The 26985-nt window shown below is 39.9% G+C and overlaps 3 protein-coding genes across 5 annotated transcripts; all 3 read right to left on the bottom strand.

Annotated features, from left to right (window-relative positions):
* Positions 1–2618: 2618 nt before the first annotated feature.
* LOC127768618 (long chain base biosynthesis protein 1a) lies at positions 2619–7838 on the bottom strand. Of its 3 annotated transcripts, none has more exons than XM_052294233.1 (14): positions 7626–7838; positions 6769–6931; positions 6593–6687; positions 6392–6483; positions 5309–5402; positions 5163–5235; positions 4945–5077; positions 4357–4531; positions 4072–4212; positions 3801–3896; positions 3573–3714; positions 3161–3288; positions 2920–3075; positions 2619–2823 (listed from the first exon to the last, which is right to left on the bottom strand). In XM_052294233.1, the coding sequence occupies exons 2-14, from the start codon at positions 6878–6880 to the stop codon at positions 2773–2775; spliced, it is 1488 nt and encodes a 495-aa protein (XP_052150193.1). In that variant the 5' UTR covers positions 6881–6931; positions 7626–7838; the 3' UTR covers positions 2619–2772. The 3 variants fall into 3 exon arrangements, with proteins under 3 accessions (XP_052150193.1, XP_052150194.1, XP_052150195.1); XM_052294234.1 differs by having other exon boundaries at positions 6769–6975; XM_052294235.1 differs by having other exon boundaries at positions 2619–3075; positions 7626–7836.
* Positions 7839–15016: 7178 nt separating this feature from the next.
* Positions 15017–16103, bottom strand: LOC127768575 (protein RADIALIS-like 3). Its single transcript, XM_052294183.1, has 2 exons — positions 15696–16103; positions 15017–15410 (listed from the first exon to the last, which is right to left on the bottom strand). The coding sequence occupies exons 1-2, from the start codon at positions 15980–15982 to the stop codon at positions 15389–15391; spliced, it is 309 nt and encodes a 102-aa protein (XP_052150143.1). The 5' UTR covers positions 15983–16103; the 3' UTR covers positions 15017–15388.
* Positions 16104–21650: 5547 nt separating this feature from the next.
* On the bottom strand, positions 21651–26031 carry LOC127768342 (phosphomevalonate kinase, peroxisomal). The gene is made up of 10 exons (XM_052293897.1): positions 25846–26031; positions 25609–25759; positions 25418–25515; positions 25202–25314; positions 25034–25086; positions 23944–24339; positions 23730–23831; positions 22902–23129; positions 22397–22519; positions 21651–22227 (listed from the first exon to the last, which is right to left on the bottom strand). Exons 1-10 carry the CDS (start codon positions 25851–25853, stop codon positions 21961–21963), a joined length of 1539 nt encoding a protein of 512 aa, XP_052149857.1. The 5' UTR covers positions 25854–26031; the 3' UTR covers positions 21651–21960.
* Positions 26032–26985: the final 954 nt, after the last annotated feature.

Raw genomic sequence — 26985 nt, forward strand, 5'->3', positions numbered from 1 at the left:
TCTTGGAGAGGATTCAGAGGCAGGAGTGGATTCAGAGGGCATTGCATCTGTATGTCTCTTCTGTAACTACCATCTCCTGGATTTGCGTTTTGTTGTTACACAATCCAATTGGCATCATATTTTTTGTTGGAGTCATGTAGGTGGCGGCTTCATTGGACTGGCCAAAATTCAGAAAGTATCATACATTAATTTCACATCAACCTCATAATGGCATCATAAATCTCCATTCTAGACGTGGTGGCATGATGACGTAATTCTGTGTTCTACATAATCTGTAGCTCACCGTCACTTTGATCCATTTGGTGTACTAACATTTTTCATTTTTTTTCCAGCAAGTTCTTTCGGTCCTTCTACAAAATGATAAAAGAAAGACCCAAGAGGATAATCTTCTACAGGTAGTAATACTTGTATTCCTTGATTAGTGTGATACTATTAGATATATGCTAACAGTGCAACATCTTGCACAGAGGTGGATTAATGGAAGGTGAGATGGAGCGCATTTGCCTGCAAGAAATAGATGCTATTAAACAGGTAGGAATACAATATGATTTGCCTTCCTGTATCTTCTTTGGTTTGACTTGCTCATTTTGATGGTTTTGTGCTTCTTCCCTTGAAAGGCTTGTGCCTATTCCTACAAAGAAGATCAACCATCACTGACATATGTGGTCGTGGTGCCTACTGCATCAATTGGTTAGTGTGTTTGCTGATTCTGCTTGTAGTATTTCCTTTTTACCGAGTGAGGTGAATACACATACATGCTACTTGGCTTTGGTGACTGGGTATTGTTTCATAGGAACTGAGGCTGACACCGCTAAGTATAAGTTCTTTTGCCGCCATACTACTCATAAGGTACATTTTAGTTTGGTGAATCTGCAAATATACTCATAAGGAGTTGTCTATCCTTGAAAAAATATATTGAGCTAGTATTGGTTGACTGTAGTCAACCTCCCGCGTGGTCCGCTACCACGTTGTCCATGACGACAACAACTTTCTAGCTGGTGAACTTCAGTCTCTAACCTTGAAGCTTTGCACCTTGTAAGTTTCACAGCTCTACTTTTGGATTGCTTTGCTGTGATCAACTATCAGTAGGCACTTCTGACCACATTTGCAAATGCATGTTCATACCCAGCCGTCATCGTCGGGAATACCCAAAGATAGATGCAGGTGAGTCCTTTTATACTACCTATCAATCAATTATTCTTCTTTCTTGTGTCTGTGTTTTCTTTAAAAAAAAAAGGTGTGGGGGTTCCGTGTTGTCGAAAGGGTAGGGGGTATTCTGGATTTTGGAAAGGAAAGAAATGCTGCTCCAATTGGTTGATGAGCACAAGGGGCAGGGCATGTCCTTTTTTGTGATTTATTTTTTACGAGTAACCGAACAATGAGGGCATGTCCTTTTTTGTGATTTGTGTGGGAGCATACATTTTGCGCTAGTAAACACTACTATCCAAAGTATAATATTTTTTTTTGTTGTTTGACCAAGTTTATAGAAGAAACGATAATATTTGTGATATCAAATGAGCATCATTTGTAGTTTACTTATTTGACATGGTAGATGTATTCTTTCTACAAATTTGATCAAACTTAGGATACCCCCTCCTTTTCCAATTGATCATCGTAAATTCTTAAATGATCATCATACTAGTATTCATTTTTTAAGTCTATTCATTATTTGTGTATGGAAGTAATGGACATGTAATGTCTTGTTTGTTATTGGGTAGAACATAGTGAGGATGGCCCATGTGAGTTTGTTACCTGAGTAAACGTAGTTTTTCTTGGTCTTGTTGCACTCATGTAATATAATGATAATTGGGAATGGAGAGAGTACTTCCTAGAAATGCTTATATTGTATGTTCTGCTTATGCCTTGCACATCGGATCACTTATGTTTTATTACTCACTGCTTATTCCATTCTATCTAGTTGTACCGGCCTACTACGCAGAGCGTGCTGCATTCAAAGCTTATCGCGCAGAGTGTGCTGCATTCAAAGCTTATCGCGATAAGTGTGCTGCATCCAAAGCTTCTTAAGAAGAGCAAAGCGAGATGAGAATGTTGCTACTCTAGCAAAAATTAATCAGATGTTTATCTAACTTATTAAGATGTCTGGTGTATTTTGAACTCAAAAACGAGTGTGCATATGGTAACCTGTTACCGCTGTTGATCAGACGTGTTATGGCGCTTGTTTTTGTTAATAGTTCAATGCTGCGGGTTTTGAAATTGCATGTAGTATTGGTCTTTTTTAAGACAGAACAATCCTTGTGCATTTTCAAATTTAATATTTATATATATCATGATTTGAATGGAAGTACTATCTCCATTCCAAAATATAGCAATATTTTTTCTATGTATTTGGATATAACATTGTCCTAATAGCTTGAAGTAGTTATATTTTTTTGTGCTGAACATGGACGCGTTGCACGTGCTCCGGTTGTCCGGCACAAATCCATCGTCTCCGCCTGTGGTGTTCGATAGGCAGCGCTTTCAGTTTGGTTAATATGGCTGCTCAGGTTGGATTTGCAAGGAAGGAGCGATTGGGTAAGATGAAACCTGGAAACGATTTGTGCCGATTTGAGAATTTGGGGTCTTTTCGCCATTTGCGCAACCAATCTACACTAAAAAAAAGAATATAAATCCACCAGAAAGTGATGAATTGAAGCCAAAATGATAAAAGTGATGAATAGAGGACAAAATTAAAGATATAGAAGGAATGCTACCGGGAAACCACTACCAGAAGACCGAACGATACATAACACACCTAATTTCACTGTTCTACGTCTATTTTTCGAAGTGTTTGCAAGTATGAGCGGCAACGGGAATCATCGGAACCTACAAATGTACAGGTTATGTACATTAACCAAACATGCACACAGAGATTAGTGCACAGCTCGTAGAGAAAGGGGATCAGATGTAATCTGACAGAACTGATGCTGAGACCCGCTTCAAGGATGAGGACACTTTGGAGATGTCTGAATCGGTGTGGCCGGCTGACATGAAGAGGCGTATTCCGACGGGAAGTTTGCACCTATCCAAAGGTGACCGCTTTGACGCCACGATAAAAACTGAATCTTCCTTCAATACCTGTTGGAAATAGGATGCTGTAAATATATGCAAGTGAAAGTTCATTTGCAGCTGGAAAGGTTCTGTTGTGTCGACATGGACTTACCCTCTCAGCAATAGTTTCAAGAAGATCTATATCGGTGTTTGATGAACCCGTCGATTTCTTCAGTTTGAGGAAAACGATAGGTGACAGAACATGGCTGGAAATTTCAAGTCCTGGAGTACCTGACAGTTCTGCAGATAAAAAACATCGAAGGCATCAAGGTGATCAGCAGGCACCAGTAACGACATATTATGCCTGAACAAATTCAACTATTGAATCCCATAATGTGTTTCACAATTTCAATGCAGCTGTTTTGAAACTACCACTAATGGGAAAAATACATGATAAAAGTGATGCCACAACATTACATGCTAGGTATTAAAGCATTAAAAACTTTACATCTACATTAATCACATTAAAAAGTAAGTAAATGTTGGTCAAATAAGCATATAAATAACAAGATAATCTTCTTAACCTTTATGCAGGAAAGAAATGTTGCTCCTCAGGTCTGCAAGAACTGACGGGTTCCCCTCCAGGTAGCTGACAGCAGAAACCGCAGCGCTGGCAAGATAAGGTGGCAGAGAAGCCGAGAAAACATAGCCAGAACTGCTTAGACGCTGCAAAAGCACAATAACTTAATAGGTCAAGATATTTAACAACATTCTATTGCAATTGATTTTCCGTCAATCTAGAGTTGCATTACCTGATGATCAACAACTCTAACACTTCCTGTACAAAAGCCACCATCAGTAGCTAATGCATTCCCCATTCCAGCAGTGATAATATCAATTTTGTCAATCTGCACATGCAAGAAAATGTAAGAAATAAGATGTGCCAATATATCCAATTAAAATGGTCAGTAACACAATTTTCATAAATTAACAGGTGTCTACCAGGACTCCATGGATTATACCTATTCTTTTTAATCTTCTACTTTGGTGCGATGAGAGAACAAAAATGTCAGGGGTACTCACTGGAACTCCATAATGTTCAGCAAGGCCTCGTCCAGACTGGCCAAGCACACCAAAAGAATGGCTTTCCTCCAGAATAACACGGAATCGATATTTCTCCTTCAATCTGACAATCTCATCCAAGGGAGCAATTTGACCAGAATTCTGCAATCGTCACAGTAAGAGAGGATATAGCCAAAGTCATATGTTTAAACGATTTCATGATTTTCTAGGTCGTAAAAATTCATGAGAAAAATGAGAAAAAACCATACTCATGTCCAATCAGAGTTATCATAAAAGGCACCACACCTGGTAGATAGATTCTACAACAATGTATCGTCTGATCTTTTCTGCTCGTTTATTTCCACGTGTAAGTTTTTCCAAAGTGTTTGCAAGTGAAGCCATATCATTGTGTTTAAAATAAACAACAGTGCTTCTTGACAGATGAAGACCATTTTGCACTGCCCAGTGCACACCTTCATCACTGCAATGCATATAGAAAACTTGCTTAGGTTCAAACATGAAAAATCAAGAAAAGAAAAGTGCTACCTAGTAAAAGAACTATCCAGGTATGGAGCTAATTGCATGAGGAAGAATAACAGCTAAAGAATAGATACATGTAAGAGGTGACAACTTTGAAGATCACAAGGCAGACATATACACTACTTTCTAAAGGGTTTGTGCAGGATTTTCATTCTTTTTTTTTGGTTGGGGGGGAGGGGGGGGGGGGGCAAGGAAGCAGTTTTCATTTGATTTCTTTCTTACAAAAGGCAGGTATATAAAAAATGTGAATAACTAAAACATTTATATAAGCTGTTGTACTGAAAAAAAAGAGAGGACAAACTCTATATGTGCCGGTATTGTTCATATTACTATGTGGGCAAAAGGTTAACTTACGCAACTATGATGTCTCCTTTCTTACAAAAGGCAGGTATCACACTAAATATTGTAGAAATCCCATATGAATACAGAATTGAGTCTGGAGTTCCAAGAAACTTCGCTATTTTTGCCTCACAGTCAAGGTGGACATCTGTAAGTGTTCCACAATGAAAAGATAAGTTTCTCTTCCACATTTGCAACACAGATCAGTGGTGGCAAAAAGAGAGTATACAAACCAATTGTTCCATAAAAGCCACGTGGACCACAAGAACCAACACCATATTTCTCCAGTGAACCAACACAAGAATCCTGCAATTCACCCATGTCAAATATCCTGGAAGAAGTGTCAAAATAACTCCTAAACAATAGAGTTTTGGCTTACAATAATCTTCTCATTGCCAATCAAACCAAGATAATTTGCTGATGCAAAGTTTATAACTTCTTTCCCATCAATGGTTGTATGTGGAGCAGCAGCACTGTAGCAAGAAACGTAATAGTGTTAAGACCCCCAAAACTCAGGAGAGAAAACATGCAATGCCCAAGAATTGCAGGTATTCTGCAAACATAAACATTCTCAATTCCAGCATTACACATCCATAAACAAGGACTCATCAAACAGATGATATATCATGCATTGCAATATCTGAGGGAAGGGCAACAAAATGAATATTCTACGGGTGAGAGTTATTTGAGATTGGCCACGCTATGTTAGGGGTGCTGGCAGTTACTCCTAAATTTGTATTATTCAGAAAGCTGCTGTCCATTATTAGTGCAACGCAAGCACATAAATGGAGTATTGTTGATAACTGGATAAAGATACAAGATTATAACAGATGGAGGACAACTTTTATAACAAAATACTAGCAAGATGCATTTGGCAGCATGTATTAAGTCATTTGATGTTCTTATTAACGTCGTAAAAAGAAGAGGAAAAATGTTTGAGAAGATACTGCAAGTTACAGAAAGCAGATGGCGATTGAGAATCAACTATAATAACTTCAAGAAAAGTTAGTCTGCCTAAAGAATAGAAGATTGTAAGCATTTGGAAAGCAAGGGATACATGATACTTCAAGTGATTCATGATGCCCTGTATTCGTCTAAAATTTGACCAGATTTGTGGCATGCAAATCATCTTTTTGCATGCAGTATTTGTCAAGAATAAAGGTTCAAGTCAATATTGCCTTCCCACATGCTGCACTGCCTAGTTAAGTTAACCAATGCTTGAGCTTACAACTGCCCCAATCCTGTCATGCTTTCTCTCATAGTTTATCTAGTAACTCACTACTTATGAAATAATATAGAGGAATACTGAAAACGAATTATTTCCTGCAAGGAGCTTTAAGAAACTACCTTCAGAACAGACACTATCAAACATAAAAACTTCCTTAAAGTAAGAAAAAAGAACTCCCATATGGTGCATCAACTACCGTTTAAACTTTAATTAGAATGTAACCATCATACAAACCTTTCCAACATTGGTGTGTCAATTCGGGCCCCATCCTTGATCGGAAGACACAGAGGTTCTGGCTCCCATTCATCACATAGCTCGTCAATCTCCTGCAAAGATCAAAATGCTAACTTTCACCAACAAGTTCTGGAAAGCAATGACCAAAACCAATACTCTAACACAAAGTAACAGCGAGGAACAGGCAGAAGATAACTTTACCTTTTCACCGAGTGGCTTCTTGGGCGGTTTGTAGCTCTTCCTAGAAAGCTGAAACACTATGACCGCTATAAGGAGCCCTTCAACAACCAGGTGCCCTGAAAAATGGAATGTTACCGAATGTCGATCGCCCTTATCACATCACAAGTTCCTCATTGATGTGGACGTAAGAGGCTTACCATCGATATGAACCCCAAAGACAACCGCACGGGCAAAAGGGGCATTGAATGCAGCTGAGACACGAGCAAGCACCGCTGCGGTGGCATTCACTACTGGCAATGCCATGTCCATGTCCTAATGCAGCTTTTCGTAACACGGAATGGAAACTTTAGCGCCTCAAATCTGCCAAAAAAGGCAATGGGCTGCTCATCAATCAACCAGATCGGCTGCAGAGCAGAATCAATGTTGAAATTCATATAAGAGTAAATTTTACTTTGGGCCACCTTTTACTACTGGTGTTTTGCTTTGGACCACCCTTTAACTGATATTTTCACTTTGAACCGGAAAATCTTACCTTTGTGTCACTTTGGAGCACACTCAAATCTTTTATCTATCTACATCAAACTTGTCATCTGTCAAATAAATTGCCAGGTATAAAGCGGTGGGAATTCACTGATGAATCGGAGCCGGCGTACTCGAAATCGTTCATATGCTTGAGAAGAGAGTTAGGGTAGTCCAAAATGCAACAAAGGTAAGATTATCTGATCCAAAGTGAATACGTTGATTAAAGGGTGGTCGAAAGCAAAACACCGGTAATAAAAAGTGGTCCAAAATGAAATTTATACTCCTTAAGGTCAAGGATTGAACTATAGACACGGAATGTAATCCTCAGGTCCAGGGGCGAACGATACGTGCGCCACGGCGGTTGATACTACTACTCTACTAGTAAAACTAAGGCTACTAAGAAGACAAGGTGAAAACCTAGCTTCCAGATCTAGAAGAGAAGATAAGGTTACTGCAAAATTCGAGAGAAGGCGTGGGTAGAACGGGATGGATGGGGAAAGAGAGAGGATGTGAGGTCGGCACGGGTGCTCACCGGAGCCGGAAGGGAAGCGGGGAGCAGGACGACAGCACCCGGTCACCGCTGCTCGTGGAACGGATGGAGATCGGCGCGGCGCGGCGCGGCGCGGCGGGCGAACCAGCGAGGAGGAGACGTTGGGGATCGACTTGGGCGCAAAACGAGTCAAAGAGGGGAGAAGAGTATGCGGCGGCCTTGCGACGGCCAGCGCAAGCCGGATGTGACAAGTCAAGAGAGAAGAGACCCAATCCGTTATGCTTGCACGTTGCTTTGTTGTTTGGCTTTCCAAATCACGTTTTCGATCTGCTAAAGGGCCGTTTGGCACGACCTTAGACTCTAGCTTCATCTCTACTCAAGTTAAAACCAAACCAAACGATTAAACGATTTTAGTTCCACCTTAAAAAATGAAACTGGCTAAAATGCTCTCACAATATATAAATTAGAGATGTGAAACTATGTTTAGTCTATTTCAGACCTAATTTCTAAAGTTAAATTTAAAAGTTGGTGTTCTATCAAACGGGTAAGTCTATGGCTTTCCAAATCATATTTTTATCTATTAAGTCTGGGAGTGACCGAAATAAACCGAAGTAGCACAATTTATATATGTTATTTGGTGGTCACTTATGAAAGACGATATATAGCCTAAAATAGCGCAATTAATAAATCATTTGTCAATTTAATTTAATCCAAGACGCTTTTTAAGTGAATATATAAGAAGACTGCGAAGAACCTATGTTACTTATTTGGTTTTCAGTGATGTATGTAGATATTATAAAATGATATAAATAGTTCTACAAATATCTGTCACGACAATTGGACCAGGTGGTGCATGAGTTTTTTTTTTATCCAGAGCATGGGTGGCGGTCTAATCTATAGATTGATAGCCACTAAGATATATAAGATATATGTTTCTATCAAACTTTTATACTTGGGAGATGTTTCTAGTCATTTCTTTCATTTTTTTTTTGGCCGTGTGCATTATATGCAGAGGTCGGGGATCACTCAGTTAGATTGTATTCTCTTGATGTAATGTTATTAACTAAGTTTAAATAAAGCTTACATTATTTAAAAATATATATGTTTTTATAAAAATTAAAGTGTGATAATTACTATCAATCTGATGGTTATAACACATTATAAATATTGTTTAAGTACTTTTTACCGTCTACATTTATATGTTTGTTTAGACGATTTAAAATTGCCGATGAGTTATAATAAGTCAACTTGTACTTTATATATAACTAGCAAATTGTTTGTGCGTTACTACGGTTTATAAAAGAACAATGATACGATTGAAGACCTTTTGCTAACCTTGTGCACAGTGTAGGAAGAACATTAGGAATTTTCAGAGTTGCAACAAGTGCCAAACCCTAAGTTGACACCCTTGCTTGTGGAATTCAAGTTGCATCACCGGAAGCTTGGGTTTAAAAGAAACTGACATGGATGGGTTTGGAACATTCAAAGAGTCACGAACCGGTTTCATAATTGCAAACCTGGGTTAATGGGCAATAAACCGATTGAAATCAGAGAGGAATATTTTCTCAATAATAGAAAGCCAGCTAAACTGAATTGTGTTCATTGTGTTGAACTGATCCAGCAATGGGACCGACGGCGGTTCACCGGCATCGACGATGGAGGAGGCCATGACAGGGGCAGGGGCGGAGGTAGGCCTAGGGTAGTTATGGCTTGACTCCAAAATCATGTTGAAATTTCTTAAACTAGCTAGGTGGCCCACGCAATTGCGTGGCTAGCACAAAACAATCATATATTTTTTTAAGTATGATTTTACTTAAAATTTATTAAATAGATGTCTCATTGTTAAGACTTTAAAAGACCAAATCTTATCATCCTCATGTTTCTAATTATATAGTTTTTAAAAATTACACCAATTGCTACCCCTTATGTCATCTCCTTCTTTATTTGCTTGCTCGATCTATCACTATTTCTATTCATTTTTCTTGGAACCTTTAAAAATTGGATTTTACAGTTTTTCGAGTTTATTGTCACGTTGGGTTTCGTTTTTATAATTTATAGATGTCTCGTTAAACGTTGCCATTATACTCCTCTATGTCTCGTCCATTATCTCTTCTCTTTATTGTCATTGAGATTTTAAAAATCAAACATAATTATAGTTTAGGTTCATTTTTAATTTCTAGAAGTCCCGCCAAACCGGTTTTGCCATTGTACTCCTCTACGGCTCGCCCGCTGTCTTCCTTCTTTATTGTCATTGAGATTTTAAAATCAAACATGATTATCATTGTTTTTTTTTACTTTTTAGAAGTCTGAAGCTTTAAAAATTGGACTTCTTTTAATATTGCTTATTTTTAATTCCGAATTTCAGTTATTTTTAGATTGTACTTCTACTTGGACTATCCTTTTCTTTTTTTTTTTCTTTTTCTTCGATTAATGTGGGAATTTCTAGCCCCCACAGCGAACGTGGTGCCTCCTTTCAAGGCTATTTTAATAATATAATAGATAGATAGATAGATTACCATATAAATTTTACAGAATATGAACAACTTATTAGTTAAGCCTTAGGGTTATCCCTATTCTTCGATAATTTCTGACTTCGCCACTAGGCTAAGGAGGGTTGAGAGGTACTGCTTCTGGGACTGATGAGGAGTGCCGAGACAATGGAGAAGTACATAAGCACCTGGTGGATGAAAACACCAAGCAGATTGAGTGATTGATGTAGCAATTATGCAAAAGAAGAGAAAAATCTAGACAGTTCATGTACGTACAGATAGGGTTCATGAGAATTTTTTATTAAGAAAACTACAGATCGACTCATGTACATATGAAAAACCCGATCAGACTTCATACAACATATCAAAGGTTCAAGCTGGGAGGAAGAACTGTTGTACATGCTATGCATTGCACGTAGAATAGTTCTTCGCGCAGAGTACTATACAACTATGCACAGCTCATGATCATGAAAGTGACAGCTTGCAGTTAGGTTCGATCAAGCTATTGTAATGTCCACTTGCAGATTAAAGAAGAACTTGATGTTATTGACAAGCAAACTATTATATACTAAAAGTCCATTAAACTTTCTAAAAATACTTCCAAAGCGCCACGTGGTATTCTACAAATGCTCCTACGCCGCCACGTGGCGCTCTAATAAATAGAGAAAATCATATAAATTCTAAGAAAAAAGCAAAACATCCAACCATCAATTTTTATTTAAATTGGTGGACCCGTTATTATCAACCATTAGATTAGATCTATCGAGTAATTAACCCCTCCCTCCTAAAACTGACTAATATCTCTCTCTGAGTATGCACGCACATAAAAAACAATCATACGGCATGTACGTACGTATAAGCCCACCTATAACAGATTTTTACCTTTCTTTTTCTCAAGTACTTTTATTCACTATATAAAACACAATCGTGGATTAGTTTCCTTTTGAAGCACGGCATACTCATATGTTAACTCACCTCACGCATATATATTTTAACTCACCTCTTTAAACGTATTCCTATAAGAGAAAAAAAATAATACATAAACCCTGTGCCCAAAATAACCTAATCCTAAGATTTATCCTTAAGATTGGATTTTATTTTACTAAGGGAGTATTCACGAGAAAAAAAACATAAGTACGATAAAAATCCTACCAATCCTTCACTCCTAATTCTCAAATTAATAATTAAAATATTTTTATGTTTGTATGTAATACATACAGTTAGACCAGCCCCTCCTCCGTAGCTCCTTTCGCTCATGTTTATATGATAGTTAAACAGGATTTATGAATTAAAAAAAATACTACATCCCATTTAACTATATTTGAATAAAATACTATCACATGGAACAATATTATAATCCTTTTATTATGTCTTTCGCATCCAAATAATCTTTTTAACTGGCAGCGGTACTATATTCATTTACTGACTTTGATCGCTAATCTTTTTAAAGAAATATATAAATATGTGAACTACATTTTTATTAAAAAAGTTCACATGGAACATATTCTATCCCTTTTCATGTCATTTTCATTTAAATAGTCTTAACAATTAGCATAAATAAATTTAAAAACACAGATTATTCTATCATATATTATCCCATGAACATGTATAGGTGAGGAAGATCTATAATAATACAAGGAAAATAATATCAAGGCCCATGTAAAATCATATATTTGCAAAGAATTATTACTTGCGCAAATATTTTTCCACGTGGTTCTCACCACTAAAGCTATTAGATTTTCTGAATTAGTGTCGAATGATCAACTCTGCTAAGTTTTAAAAGAGAAAATTATATTTGTACCACTAAAATTTAGTAGTACTGATTAATACCATAAAAACACCGTGCCTACTCTATACCACAAATCGATTCAAAACTTAAAAGAACTATTTTCATTACCTCTATTTTCTCTATGTTATTCCCTAAAGGGCGCAAAGTATGGAGGACAGGGCATGCTACGATATTGTAAATACTATGACAATATTGCTAAGGTGATGGTCCAGTGAGAGGTCACTGTTGTTAATAGAGCTCAGTTGGCTTAGTTACTGATGCAATCCTTTATGATTGTAATGACAATGAATGTTGAAATTGTGCCTCACACTGATCTTAAGGGGTATGGCAACGTCGATGCGAAACCCATGGTTTAAGGTATAAGAGAAGAAAACCATGACGGGCTATGCTATGCTTGATGCGTTAGAGGAACATTTATATATAATTTTAGTGATTTTATCATATTAATTGATAAAAGCGATATTTTTCAATATTCATACATAGTTTAGTAGATGACATTAGTGTCATGGAGCAGGACGGGCTCAGTAAGTATGTTGTTCACATGTATGGAGATTTTTTGGTGAACAGTATGTATTTTATGGCGTACATATATGGATATTAGGACAGAGAGGTTTCTATAAATACAAGAGATATTTTTAGGAGAGATTAGGAGAGAGGTTTCTATACATATAGGAGATTTTGCAGCATACGTGTACAGGAGATCAGGATTACATATCTACTCCCTCCATCCCAGAATATAAGCATTTTTAAAGTTGGACACGGTTATTAAGAAAGTTGATAGGATTAAATGGGGAGGGAGGGTGTTGTGATTGGAGGAGAAGTGAAGGTAGGTAGGAAAATTGAATGGTGGAGGGTTGTGATTAGTTGAGAAGAGAATGTTGGTGGAGAAGTTGTTATATTTTGGGACAAATTCCATAGGCTATAAGTTGTTATATTTTGGGACGGGGGGAGTAATAAGTAAGACATGGACACTGTGAAGTGAAGATGGATTCTTTATTATATTATTGATATATTAGGTTTATTTTTAAGTATAAATACGGTTCCATCTATTAAAAGAGCACATACCTTTAAGACAATGGTAATATGTAATGGTGATAGATAAGTATATGTATAACCGGGATAAAGTAACTTTTGTTTGAATATCATTTGTCTATTTGACGGTATACATATTACTTTTATGATTATAATTAAAGTAATCTATGGTCTTTATAGCGAATATGGTGATATATGACTTCTTTTAACATTCTTGCCGGCGCAGTTGCGCGGGCTTCCTTCCTAGTTGTAATAATGTTGACAAGTTTCTACCTTTTCAGTAGAAAAAAAAATGTACGCTGATGAATTTTGCATGGAAAATTAAAGAAAACCACACAGTAACTGAACTCGATGTAGGGCTCACGATCTGCTAGAAAAAAGCAGCATCTTGCCTATGCTTGATAAGAACATGTGAATCCATAAGTTCATACACATTCAGACCGGCAATATTCAACATCAGAAAACCCTTATCCCAATTAACAAAAATCCATATCCTGATGGCGCTTGGGGAACAGTGGAAAGCCTTGCAGTCGATAGCTTATTAGGGTTGATGGGCAGCGAAGGCGAATCAATCAGTAGAAAGATTGTAATGCTTTCAATTTCGCCCTCATGGAAGCTACTGATCTGTACATGGCCCATGGATGCAACCGATCTGGACGTATCCTCAATTGTATCACTTTTTGTAGACTTCTTGAACTATTATTAGTGAGATAGAAAAAATGTAAGAACAAAATCAAATAGAGTTGAAATATGTTGTAAGTATAGGGGATATAGATCCACCCCAGTACTAGCATACCTACCTAGGTTTCATGCTAACATCGGCACATAAACTATACAGCATCCTCAACAGTATCATGCTTTGTAGACTTCTAGAACTATTATTGGTGAGAGAAAAAATTATAAGAACAGAATAAAAATAGAGTTAAAATCTATTCTAAGTATAGGAGATACAGATCCAAGAATGGTCAATGTTAATTAGAGTTGAATGGAAGCTATGAGTCGTCTAATAATTGATCTCATAAGGGTTTTAAAGCATCATTGGCATGCTTTTATCTTTTTAAGAATTATATCCGTACTCAAAGTTGAGTTTACAAATTCAGGTCCGATTCAGGAGTTGAAGAACTAGCTTATAAGCATCCAGTTGGTGAAAATATATAGAAACTAGGTTTTTTGGCTTTTAACTAGTAGTTTATTCTTTAGATTCTATAGCTATTGCTTCTCAAAACCTGAATGAGAATATAGGCTATTTGGTTGAGCTGGATATTCTAGAAGTAGTTATAGCTGCTGAAAGCTTCTCAAATAGGGTATTAGCTCCACCACTAGGGATGAAAACAATAATGTTTCAAGGTATTTGTGGTGCCAGCTACACAATATAAGAAAGAATAAGGAGGATGGGTTGACCGAGGAAAAGTTACCACACACCCTTCACACATTGGTGTCTCTCGGCCTATTCACCGCCTTCACCGTACATCGACAGTCCCTCGGGTATACATGTCCCGCAGACACCCACGGTCCATCAGACCTTCACACATTGATGTCCCTCATCCAATTCACCCCCCCCCCCCAACCCCAAGCTTGGCTACTTGTGCTTGATCCTAAAATGAAAACCAGGGTTGACGAAAACACAAGGTTGTCGTTAGGACCTAGGACTATATTCCATAAGGAGAAGAGCTTCATGGCAAGAGTAATGCACCGTGCCCATAGCCCATAGTTCCAGCTTCCACCTAAGAAAAAGGTGATGAAGACACACATAAAAGTACAGGCCATCATCCAATGCAGAGTATCTTCGAAATGGGGAGGATTGGTGAGGAGTAGCAAGTGTGGTTCTTTTTTGGGTGTGAGGAAACCGGGACTTTAATAGGATGCACAAAACTTGCAAAGACACGGGACTCACCTCCTTTTCTCCTCCACGTCAAGGTTTGGCGTAGCTAAACCGACGAGGTTACTCGCCACGCAAGCGCCCTGTGAAGGGCCTTATGCTAGCAATAGTTGCAGTGGTAAAGCTTCAAACTAAGAAAGAGACCAAGAGAAACACTACCTCTACAAATTTGATAAGGTATTTTGACAGTTAGTAAATCAAAAACACATATACTTCTTTCATAGTCAGAAACCAAACCTTGCATTCCATTACATTAATTAGTTAATCAAGACCAACAAACCACACGTTACAAAGTAGAGCCAGATACATTTTACATCCCTGACAAATGCATGCATACGTAGTTGCATACCACTGCTGACTACTGCTCGATGGCAGAAGCTTTAGCCAGTACTCCAGCAGCTAGCCATGCATGCTCTTGCCTCTCTCTCAGACTCTCACTACATAACAAATTAAGCTACAGCTATCAAGGTAGATTCTTCCAATATCCAAAGCCGTACACCACATTCAGATATGTATACGTAAATACACATATATAGCACACATAATACGCATATCTCGTACTCTTGTTATCTTTACGTGCTTGTTGTTTGTTGACACACATTCATTTCTCCGTACGTCATGTCTGCGGCCCGTTGGCTCTGCATGCACAAATGCATTATATAAAATCATGAGAGACACCTCGATCACTACTAGAAAAACGATGTTTCATAACGTTGGCTTATTATTTTCGTTGTTAGAAAAATTTAAAAACCGCCAGCAAACTCGTAACGAGAGGGTGAGGGGCACCGACCATTAGCAAAATGAATTTTCACTAGCGACCTATCTAATGCGGCCGCCAGTGAAAATATGTCATTTTTTTCGATCGATCGAAATCGAAGGCGATATGATCGATCGCTGATCGATCTTGCGTCAGTAATTTTTACCTGCTCTGGCGCCTGTTCGTGTTGCCGTCGTTGTTCTTGTCCCTGCCATTGCCGTTGCCGTTGCCGCTGCCGCGGCCGGCGCCGGCGCCGGTGCCGGGGTAGCCGTAGTTTCCGGACTCGATGCTGCCGCAGTCGTCGACGAGGAGGTCGAAGTGGCGCCTCACGTCGTCCGCCGTCTTCCCCCCGCCGACCACCGCCGCCACGCGCTCCCACCGCCCCGGCGTGTCGCGGTCGTACATGGCCAGCGCCTGCTCGAACCTCGCGTTCTCCGCCCTGCTCCAATCCATGTACACACACGCAAACCCTTCTTCTTTCTACTCCTCTTCTCGCCGGCCGACCGATCGTTTGTACGCTCACTGCTCAGTGCTCTAGCTTTCTGGCTGCTGCTGCTTCCAAGCGAGCACTCGACTGAGCCATATTTATAGGGGAGTGTAAGCTACCTAATTAGCCTCTTAGCTAGTTTGTCGCGAGCTGCTGCAAATGGTAGTGCAGATTATATATATGCACTAATTTAAGAGGCGACTTGCTAAAGATGAAAGCTTAATGGAAAGGAGAATTAAACTGCAAATTGCTGCAAGGATGCAGCCTGATCGGCGGCCATTGCCACGAGAGGATCGGAGAATAGCTCAACAGCGGCCGCGACGAGCGATTGGAGGGCGTTTTATTCGACAGACGTAAGAAAGTATCGACGCTTTAATTTAGCTGGATGGAAATGATCGATCAAATCAATCCATTATTTTACCCCCCCGCTGGCCTCTTGGATTTTTTTAAGTTCCAGGGAGTTAATTGGTCGCCACATAAGCCGGATCGATTCCATTTTGCATCAGTCGACAGATTAATTAGTTTATGTGCCGGGGTTAGTGAGGTATAAAATCCAGTTATACTTGGGTGATTCTGAAAGGTAGATAATGCATGCACATGTACTTTGACATATGTTTTTTTACTTGCTGAAACACGAGTGTCATTTTGAGTGCTGAAGATACTATTTACTCGTAAATACAGCAATATTTATTTAACTGTATGTGTTGTTATTTGACGCTGTTATGTGGATCAACATTAACACAAAGAGATAGCTGTGAGCAGTCGGCCTGAAAAATGCTTCCACTAGAACATATATGCAGGTACATTGTTCAGGAACTGGATAGTCTGGAATTTTTCCCCCCTTTCTCTGAAAAGAATTTTTCACTTTTCTTAGGCGCAGAGTAATTAAAGCAAAAGCTCCAACAAGCTAGATTTGCACTCTGGATCTCTTTTACCTTATATTGAAAAGAGATGAGCCAATCATATATGATCTCACATATTTGGCATGGCCCATGACTATCAGTCTAGCACATTTAGGTTCCATCAGATAAGAAAAATAGTCAAGTTGACAGCCAGACTTTATGCCCAACACCAATATACATGCATACTGCACCAGGCTTTAGGTCCCTCAGAGGAATTAGAAAATCACTTGTTTGGAGATCATGAACAAAAAGCAAATGATAAGGAATAATTTCATTTGTTAATATGGAACGTCTAGCACAAGTGCACAAAAGAGGGGGGCCATAGATGATTCCTCCTCCAGCATTATGTACACTAAAAACTGCACAAAACACAGCTAGCCCAAGTGGATGAATGCTAAGCTGCTTTGGGGTTGCACACCTGAGATAATCACGCACCAGGTAGCATATTGGCATCAAGGGAATAGGCTCTAATCTCTATATATTGTTTCTGTGGTGATGGTGGCAGTGGATTTGATTCAACTTGGACATTGTCATTCGTCAGCCTCTCTGTAGCATGCATCGGCGAGTGGTCTTCAGAGTTCTGACGACTAGTCGTTGTCGGCTAGAGGTTCTGTGCTTGACTAGCTAGTCTGGGACATTCAGATTCATATATTTATATTCAGGTGTAGCTCTGCCTTTTCAGAAAAGAATTCATGTAGGAGTAGCTCTGTTTGGATGGTGATGCATTTTCTGTGTACTGTGATTTCAGAGAACCCCTCCTCGACAGAGCACAAATACTCGTTGAAAGCTGCAAATGATACAAAATTTGTTACTCCATCTTTTTCCACCTAGAAAACGACATGTATATACTTGATCGGTGGGAATTGTTGCGTATCTTCTTCTGGTTCGGAAGAATCAAAGAAAGAAGCTCAACCATAAAAATGCATTGCAATTTGTTAATTAATTAATGTGAAAAGATATTCTAGTGCCGAAAGAAAGGTAAAAGGGATGCGTTGGAAGCTCCTGGGTAGAGAATTTTCAGATGCAAAAATTGATATTTGGGTAATTGGATCCATGCCATTGCAAATTTGCCTATCCAGAAAAATGCTACTCCCTCCGTTTCATTTTTTAAGTCGTTTGATTTTTTTTTTCTAGTCATGTTTGACCAAGTTTATAGATAAATTTAGCAACATCTAAAATGTTAAATTAGTTTCATTAAATATAACATTGCATATACTTTAATAACATGATTGTTTTGTGTTAAAAATACTAATATATTTTTCTATAGATTTGGTCAAACTTAAAGAAGTTTGACTTAAAAATAAGTCAAATGACTTATAGTATGATATAGAGGGAGTATTACAGTTCATCTATTCATCATCGTGCCACTGAAACTTTATAAAATTAGGACCATACCAATACCGACACATTTTTCATCCATCCTTTTTTTTCGGTTTTCTTCTTTCTTTCTCCCTTCTTCCCTATCCTCTCCTCTAGGGATGGCAATTTCACCCGTAGAGTCGGGGACCCGCCCCTACAGGGGTGGGGGCAGGTGACTCGCGGGTCCCCGAAGAATGTATATTAGACTATTAATAATAGCATATTACGAGCCCAAAAGGCCCATCTAGTCTAACCCTAATTAGTCATCTATTCCCTACCCTAACCTTATCCTCATTGAGCTCCCTTCCCACCCCACCCAGCCATCACGCATGGACGGCAACAGTGGCGGCAGCGGCGGCCACGCGTGGCGGCGGTGGCGGCCTCTTGTGGCCGGCGGCGGTGGCGGCCTCTTACGAGCCGCAACGTCGACAACCAAGGGCACGGCCATTGGCGTCGGTGTCAGCGGCGCATCCGCGACAGCGACGGCAAGGGCTAACATCGCATCCACGGCAGCGGCGGCCATGGAGGGCACATCCGCGGTGGCGGCCAAGGAGGCGCATCCGCGGCGACAGCGGCAGCGATGCCCAGTCCCCAGCCACGCCACCTGTCTATCGTTGTCCCTCATCAGCGTCGCCTCGGCTCCTCGCTCGTCAATCATCAATCGTCAGCCGGGTGGTGCGGGGGCCCGCTCACCCACGGGTCTCCTACGGGGGCGGGGACGGGTGATGGTATTCACCCGACCATCTCTGCGGGGCCGGGGCCGGGGGAGAAGTCTGGGAGCGGGGGCGGGGGCGTTCTGGCCCAACCCGCCCCGTTGCCAACCCTACTCTCCTATTTCCTCAGCGCGCCATGGGCCAACAAGGCGGCGGCGAGATGCTCGTCCTCATCCTCTTTCTCCTTTATCTATCCCTGGCAAGTCCAGCCGCCCATCGCACTCCCGGACGGCGCGAGCCGGTCCGCCGCGGCATCGCCCCCGGTGCGTGCCGCCTCCTCCGTGGCCCCAGGTGGCGGCAGCGATGGGCTCGTCGTGGCGACGATGAGATTTCTGACGGCAGCGATGGCGAGCTTGTCGTGGCGGCGATAAGGTCTCAGACGGCGGCAATGGCTAGCTTGTCGTGGTGGCGATGAGGTCTCAGACAACGGCGAGCTCCATCATCAATTTGTTTTCCTCCCTGTGAATTGTGATCTTTTTTGCAACGGCAAGCTCGTCTTGTCTCGGAGATGGAGGTGTGCTCCATTGCCAATTTTTCTCCTCCTGTTTCTTCCGATGGCGGTGGCGAGATTGTCAGACGGCGGCAAGCTCCATCGCCATTTTTCCGTCGAGGAGGAGAGTGCCAGCCGGCCTGGTCAACGCAAAATGGATGGAAAACGTTTTATAAAATTTCAGTGGCATGGCTACGAATAGACGAATTGTATTGACATTTATCTAAATAGGCACATTTACAATGGCACGGATCTAATTTACCCTTATATTTACTGTTATGCATTATTATCAATTAGTCCAATACTGATCCATAATGCTAGTGTACTTTTCCTTCGAATTTTGTGGGCGCACGCCGAAAGATTTTATGCTTCAATTTCTGATATATTATTGCGTACTACATCAGCATTTACAACTGTATTTGACAACTACTAATGTTTGTGCAGTCCTCTAACAAAATATTTCTACAGTGATTACTGATTTACTGTAGGCACAAGTACAAATATTGTTAAGTTTATTTGTACAAATTCTCTTTACTCTCTCCGTGGAATGCATGATGTTTCCGAAAAGTCAACTTTGTAGATTTGTTGTTAGTAATGATCCGCGTATTTTCTAGGGAAAACATTTTCATAGCAAGATACTTTAATATTTTTTCACATACATATAAACAGTAAAAGTCAGATGTGCCCAAACTTTTGAAAAAAATAAGCACCACACAGCATAGCACAAAACCACAAACTGAGTCTAAAACCTTGTGCGAACCAATAAGATTTCTGCCCACTTTAAAACATATGATTGAAAAAACACAACAATTGAAAAAACACATGATTATGATAGAAATGAAAGTGTAAAATTGTGGACTGTAAAACATAGAAAAAAACAAAAATAGTTATTGGGTTAGACCGTAGAAAAAAAAGGATTTTGAGAAAAGAGAGATTCGAAAGAAAGTTTCTATGAGGTTAAACCTAATGCTAAATTTTCTCCAAAACTTTTATGGGTTGAGGTATTTCATAGAAATTTCATAAGATTTTATAGTATCCAATCCTTTGTTTTAAGGGTCATTTAGACAAAAATAATAATTTGAAAAAATTAAACTTATAGAATTAAAATTCTATGAAATTTCTATGTTTTTCCTTTGAATCAAAGTGGTCAATGTAGAGATTGATTGGCCTATAGACATATGTCAACTATGAAGGGAGGCGCGAGATTGATTGGTCTCTACATCCCCACGGGAGCTTTTGAGCCTTTTCAAGTCTTGTATAGACAAAAATTCACCATATATTCCTCCTCTACGTAAGCAGATCTTGCATATGGATGGCCACGCGAGGTGAGCCATCGAAGAGAAACAGCTTTGCACCCAGGGAATGTGTGCTAAAGATCCGGTGTTACCTGGAGCGAAAACGACGACCACTGCCTCGGCTTCATTCCGATGCTCCCACAGGGTACGTAACGTACCATTCCCCTGTACCAACATGCCTCATTATCTTAGACATGGTAGGCACCCTACTCTCCAACCAGCCGCCGTTTTAGTGACCTCCAGCTTTTGCTGCCGTCTCCTGTTAAATCCATCATAATTTTGAAAAGCGACGACTTCTATTGCCAACACTATTTGTTAGATTCTTGGGAGCCTAGTATAAGATTATGATGCAGCTAGCAAATAACAATAGTTAGATATGATGCACAAAATTCGCATGGTTACATTTAGGATGCAACATAAATTGATAATATAAGATGTTTTTTAAGTATTTATAAATTTATTGCTTACAGAATAAAAAAGTAGTCGCCAAAGTTTTCAGGATGAGCTACAGTGACAGGTACCTTGTATTCAGAGAAGTTCACCTTGATTGGTGAAAATACTTTGACCCTGGGCACCTTGATTGGTGAAGCATTTGTAGCCCAAGGAAGAGTGCGCACCTAGGGACATTCCTTGACCTTGGGCATTTCCGAAAAGCTAAAGCCGAAAGCCCCAATGCCTCCTCCAAGGCTCAACTTTGAAAAGCCTTTGGACGCATTTCTTGCAGAATTATGCTCTCAGCATTTCCTCACTAAAAGCAGTCCTTATCCAAGGAGATGAGATGACGACCCAGCTCACAAGTCACATTGTCACAACCCCTTTCAAACGCCAAAAACAGGTCCAGTTCTGTAATAAACCATGGAAACTTTTACAACAGCTTTTATTTCTAACAAAAACCATGGAAACTGTTACAGGAGTTCTGAAATCAAAGGCCCGAACTCCTATAACTTTGAGCTTATTGGAATGCTTAAGTAGGCATTCTATGCGTACATTTCAATAGTTACAAGCATTTTCACATGGCTAAATCATATCAATCTGTCACAACATGATATCTTGCTCCGTGCACAGCACTTATTTAACCATGTCCGCGTGTAGCCTCTTCAACATATCATGTTTGGCTAGTGCTACATGAAAGAGACACCAAACGTACACATCATGAATAAATCTAACGGAATTCAAACAACATTATCAGTTTATTTGTATCGATGATACAGCGGTTGACACCTCCCTTGTTCTTGGGTCACCAGCTTCCAATGAAACACCTCGGGGATCTTCTCGAACAAGAAGAGGGAGAACACCAGCTGAGCTCCAAGCTTTGGCTACAGCATCACTTGCTTCACCCAAAATCACTGAGAAAACTGCATCAAAGCCACCGGCCCCAGGAACTCCAGCTAGTAGAACACCCTCCATATTCATAGTGGCATCCAGAAGTTGAGTTTGTGATTCTGGCTCAATCTGCAAAATGAGGACAACGAGACAGGTGTATATTACTATAATGTCCCCATTATCTACAAATTAATAGCTAAACAATTTGTCTAGATGTAACTATGCCAGCCACCATGTAGAAGAATCGATCATGTTATCTTCAACATCCATAATTTCATTAAAAGGAACTAAGTCTTACTGGAACACCAGCTGCTATGCCCATCTCTCGCATATGAAGCCTTATTTCAAGGAAAGCATCTCTTGCGGCCAGTAATGATCTAACAATTAGTTCTTGATGTTGATTGGTAGCCACCTCTGTCCACTTGCAAGAACAAAGAGAAAAGGTTTTAGCATATAGTACTGAAAGACGAGTTCTCTTTCCAAATTCACAGATGCACCTGGTGATAACTAAGAACAAGAAGCATGCAAACAACAAAGATAAGTATTTCAGAAATCAGAATTGTGTAGAAGATGCTGTTAAAAAATTGGATGGTTCAAGCTCTGGTCCATCAAAAAACACTTTTCCAGGATAACAGTTGCATTATTTATGCACTTTATAACCGTGATCCTTGATGGAGTCTAAACAGTTAACAATCATATTATTAACCATAACAACATGATTTCCTCTTGCCCATTGAAACAAATATATTATATGTTTACAATATTGAATGTTTGATATAAGAATATGTAATCTAGTTATTTACCTTACTGCACGTGAGACGACTACAGGATCGTAAAACAGATTCATAGGCTTCCCAGTGATCTTCAGCAAGTTTGTTTAGGTTCCTCAGTTGGTTCTCAAGCACTGAATTAGCAATCCCCAATTTACTCCATGTCTCCTTGGATTTCTGAGGGTCTGACTTCTGCCACTGTTTCACAGATCCAACCATTGATGGAGTGGATGATCCTCCAGTTCCAGGTTCCCCTAGAAGCTAACAAAAAATTCCCTATAGTCAGAAGTAGTACTTATCCTTACAATCAACGAACAGAACACAATCTCCCTAATCAATAAGGCAACAAGCAATCAAATAACACTGCAAAGAATATTGGATAGATTGTTCATATTGCGTTCTCACAAAAAATGTCTGATCTCTGCTGTGCCTTGTAAACAGAAAGGCGTTTCTGGGTAGTGCCCTTAAAGCTTCATCTAAAAGTTCTGCATTTCAAGTCACCTAAATCAAAAGGATAGATATTTTTAAGAGAATGCAAACCTACAAACTACGTTCTGGTTGAGGAATGCATAGTGATCACAAAAACTAGCATGTTCATTTCTTACTGAGAAAAAAACAAGCATGATTTGTAGCATTCGTGCTTATAACAGTATTTTCTCACAAACTGTGATAATAAAAAACAGCCATGAACTAATGGTTAAAAAGGCACAATAGAAGTGCAACTAACCTCTAATCAAGCTGTAAATCTTATAAGGCAATCATCATACCCATAATTTTTCTAATGACTGGTGACAGCCCGTTAAATAGTTTATTGACCATTTAGGAAACCTAGTCATCAATCATAAGTTCTTTTTAACTTACAAGGGACATTAGAGGAGGCAAGGAAAACTTAGCCTTCTCATGATCCCAACTCTGTGTAACAATATCTGCCACCACATCTGCCATGCAGTGCCCACCTGTAACCTGTAAATATTGTGCAGATATATTATCAGCCAATCAGATATGGCAAGCTTTATAATAGAAAACCTTTTAGATAGACAACTATCTGGTAATGACAGTTTTTTTTTTTTTATACCTGAGCCGAGGATAATATTTCTGGAGAAAACCTTGTGTAACGTTGACTCCCATAGACAGCAGCACTAACATCAAACCCACTGCCAATTTTTCCTTGTGCTATACAATGTGCACTTTGAGCAATAGCATGCAGCAAGTCAAGATCTCGTCCAGCTGCGTTGCCACTGGAAGATTGGCCCAAACATGAAAGGTTAACAGTTCCAAGATAGTGAAGAAGAGCTGCAACTACTGATGTGGTCATGGCAGCTGATGACCCAAGTCCAGTTTTGGCAACTTCAGGTTTGCAATTTTCTCCAGTCATTGTTCCATTAGCAACTTCTGAATTAAATGTAATTGAACAGAATGGAGGCAACGAAAGCAATACCTCTGGAGTTAGAGGAAGGCCACGTGCTTCAATCTGGAGAAACGATAGAAAATAGCAAGCTAATTATTTAACAGTGGCACAACTCTTTAAGGGTGATCTGCATTGTAATTCACACATAAGTTAAACATGGGAAGAGAGTATATTTCAGTTTATAGAACCGTGCAACCTATCTGCACTGATTTTTTTTTATTTATTTACAAATGGTTCATCCTTTGCATGCCCATCGAATCTTTATTTGTTTACATGATAAACGATATCATGACCACATAGAGCACACACGAACAAATATCAAATTTATTAACTGTATAAGAGAAAGAACAGACCTCAAAGCAATGCCTCTAAATAATTGTGCAATTTATTGCAGTTTCAGATAGGTGAATTGTAAACATTTTCCACGGATATACAAAGAGAAAATACCGATTACAAAGCACAGTACAACTTCTCCCTTATGGTTCTACCTGAGCTACCTCTTTTCAGTAAATTATCATGTTAATCCATAAATTAGGCACTGGCAAGTGGCAAATGAGTTTGTTACTGCTTTAGTGGAATATGAAGAAAATATATGTTTAAGATTAGGTGGTTCGCAAAGCTGAAATAACCAACTAGGGCCACGTTCAGGTTAAATCTCACTTCTTTTTTGACTTCTAGCCTGGGGTTGGTGCTGTGAAGCTCATCAAAAGGCTAAAGGCAAGCATACGTGCAAGCTAATTAAGGAAATAAGCTTTACCTGTTTTCTATAAGAATAGAAATCATTGCAGCCCAAAATTGTAATGTGCAAACCTACAAAAAAAAAAATAGAGATGAAAATTTAACAACTAAACGAAATCAAAATATAGCATAGTATACAAAAACATGATTTGCACAGGAGCAAAACTTCAGACTAAAATCGCAAAACCTTGCAAAAGCAACTTGTCCAGTGCCTCCTTCCCCTCTTTGTCAGTGACAGTCACTTTAGCAGCTGCTACCGAGAATTGCACTGCCTGCTCCACAAAAGGGTTTGCAGATTCCCTGCAACATTAAGTTGTTAACACTATCACCAAAAGTGAATTCCGAAAACAACTACAGACCAGAGCGCTGCTGCCACAATCCCAGCAAATGATCAATGACTTGCCTTGAAGACGTCAACTGGAGCGTCGATTTCTTCAGGGAGAGCTTGTAGGTGGCCTCCCGGGAGAGCTGAGGAGAGGTCACTTTCACATCCGTCCACGCCTAGTATGGTACAGGTGCTCGGCAGAGTAAGGAGCAATTCTCCGCTATGCTACTAGTAAAGTTTGTTCGAGAAATCTGGGGCTCGGGGCTCACCCATGCCCAGGAGTCGTGGCTGAGCTCGTCGCGGAGCGGGCGGACGATGGCGTAGAAGCGCGCGCTGGTGCTGAGGACGAGGCCGGCGTTGGGCCGCTCCAGCACGAGGTAGCCTCCCGCGACGAGCACCTTCCCCGGCGCCGACGCCACCCTGCCACAGCGATCGAACACGATCAGATCGGAGCCCTCTCCGCCCACACTTCCAAGCCCAATCGAAGCCAAGTAGAGAGCACTCACACTTCCATGCTCAGCTGGGGGGACGCGATCCGGAGCTGCGGGAAGGCCGGGTGGCGCGCGGCGGAGAGCAGCACGACGACGCGCGCCGCCGCCTTCCGAGGTCGCTGACGGAGGCGGAGGAACCGAGGAGGATCGCGAGCGTGGCCGCCGGAACGCCGCGCGTGCAGGTGGCTTGCTGGAGGAGGAAGGAGAGGCGGCAAAATGGGCCGAAGTCCAGCAAAAATCCACGGCCTCAAGTGGGCTGTGGGCCTAAACCCCAGAAATACACATGGGCTGTACCGCCGCCGAAGTAAAGCCAAGAAGAAGGCCGTCCCTCGCTGACGTATTGGGCCTTCAGTTCAGATGGCCTTGTTAACCGTGACAGGTTGAAACATGGTTTGGTTCTTGCTAATCACGTGTACAAACAAAGGTTTGCATGTCGGTAAATCTATTTGGAGAGGCCTCTCCAATTAGTCTTAATTAGAGACACCCATATGCTTGTACTTTAGAAGTTTTGGTTGCTATTATTCCATTTAGTAAGTAGGAGAAATATTCCTATCATCTATGCTTCAAATAAGATTTTCTCTTAAATTACTCATCCGATTTACAATCCGATTATACCGTTGTGTTCGTAATAATTAAATATTTACAACAAGATCTCACATGATTATATTTTGATGAAAAATCACAAATTACTTTTATGATATGTCTAAATTACTTTTAGATTTCACTAAGTTACTTCTAAGATATATAAAAGTAAATTCAGTAAAGCCTAAAAGTAATTTACATATATTATAGAAGTAACTTATAACAAAAGAAATTAACTTTAATTTATGCCTTTTTTTCATTGAACAAATTCCATCTCCATGATGCAGTGGTCGTCGCCCGCAACCGTCGCTTCTCAATGGGCGGAGCGGCTGGATCTGACCCTATGTGTCAGCCGACGACATGGAGAGTGGAGGGGACTTGGCGTCGTCTCTCGTCAACCCCGTGCATGTAATTGAAGTTACTTTCTTTTGTTATAAGTTACTTATATAATATATCTAAATTACTTTTAGATTTCACTAAGTTACTTCTATGTCTAAGAAGTAAATTCAGTAAAGTCTAAAAGTAATTTAGACATATCATAAAAGTAATTTGTAATTTTTCATCAAAATATAA

This window comes from Oryza glaberrima, chromosome 3 (assembly GCF_000147395.1).
Source record: "Oryza glaberrima chromosome 3, OglaRS2, whole genome shotgun sequence".
In the NCBI taxonomy this organism is placed as follows: Eukaryota; Viridiplantae; Streptophyta; class Magnoliopsida; order Poales; family Poaceae; genus Oryza; species Oryza glaberrima.

What these genes read in the sequence shown, in the direction of transcription:
- LOC127768342 (XM_052293897.1), bottom strand. An exon ending in GCCACGACTCCTGGGCATGG is followed by an intron (nt 25,516 to 25,608) that starts GTGAGCCCCGAG and finishes GTACCATACTAG; the next exon opens with GCGTGGACGGATGTGAAAGT. An exon ending in GGACAAGTTGCTTTTGCAAG is followed by an intron (nt 25,087 to 25,201) that starts GTTTTGCGATTT and finishes TTTTTTTTGTAG; the next exon opens with GTTTGCACATTACAATTTTG.
- LOC127768618 (XM_052294233.1), bottom strand. Translation starts at nt 6,880, where the DNA reads ATGGACATGGCATTGCCAGTAGTGAATGCCACCGCAGCGGTGCTTGCT. An exon ending in AGAAGCCACTCGGTGAAAAG is followed by an intron (nt 6,484 to 6,592) that starts GTAAAGTTATCT and finishes TGATCTTTGCAG; the next exon opens with GAGATTGACGAGCTATGTGA. An exon ending in CATTTCTTTCCTGCATAAAG is followed by an intron (nt 3,289 to 3,572) that starts GTTAAGAAGATT and finishes TTTTATCTGCAG; the next exon opens with AACTGTCAGGTACTCCAGGA.
- LOC127768575 (XM_052294183.1), bottom strand. Translation starts at nt 15,982, where the DNA reads ATGGATTGGAGCAGGGCGGAGAACGCGAGGTTCGAGCAGGCGCTGGCC. An exon ending in ACGAACAGGCGCCAGAGCAG is followed by an intron (nt 15,411 to 15,695) that starts GTAAAAATTACT and finishes TTGTGCATGCAG; the next exon opens with AGCCAACGGGCCGCAGACAT.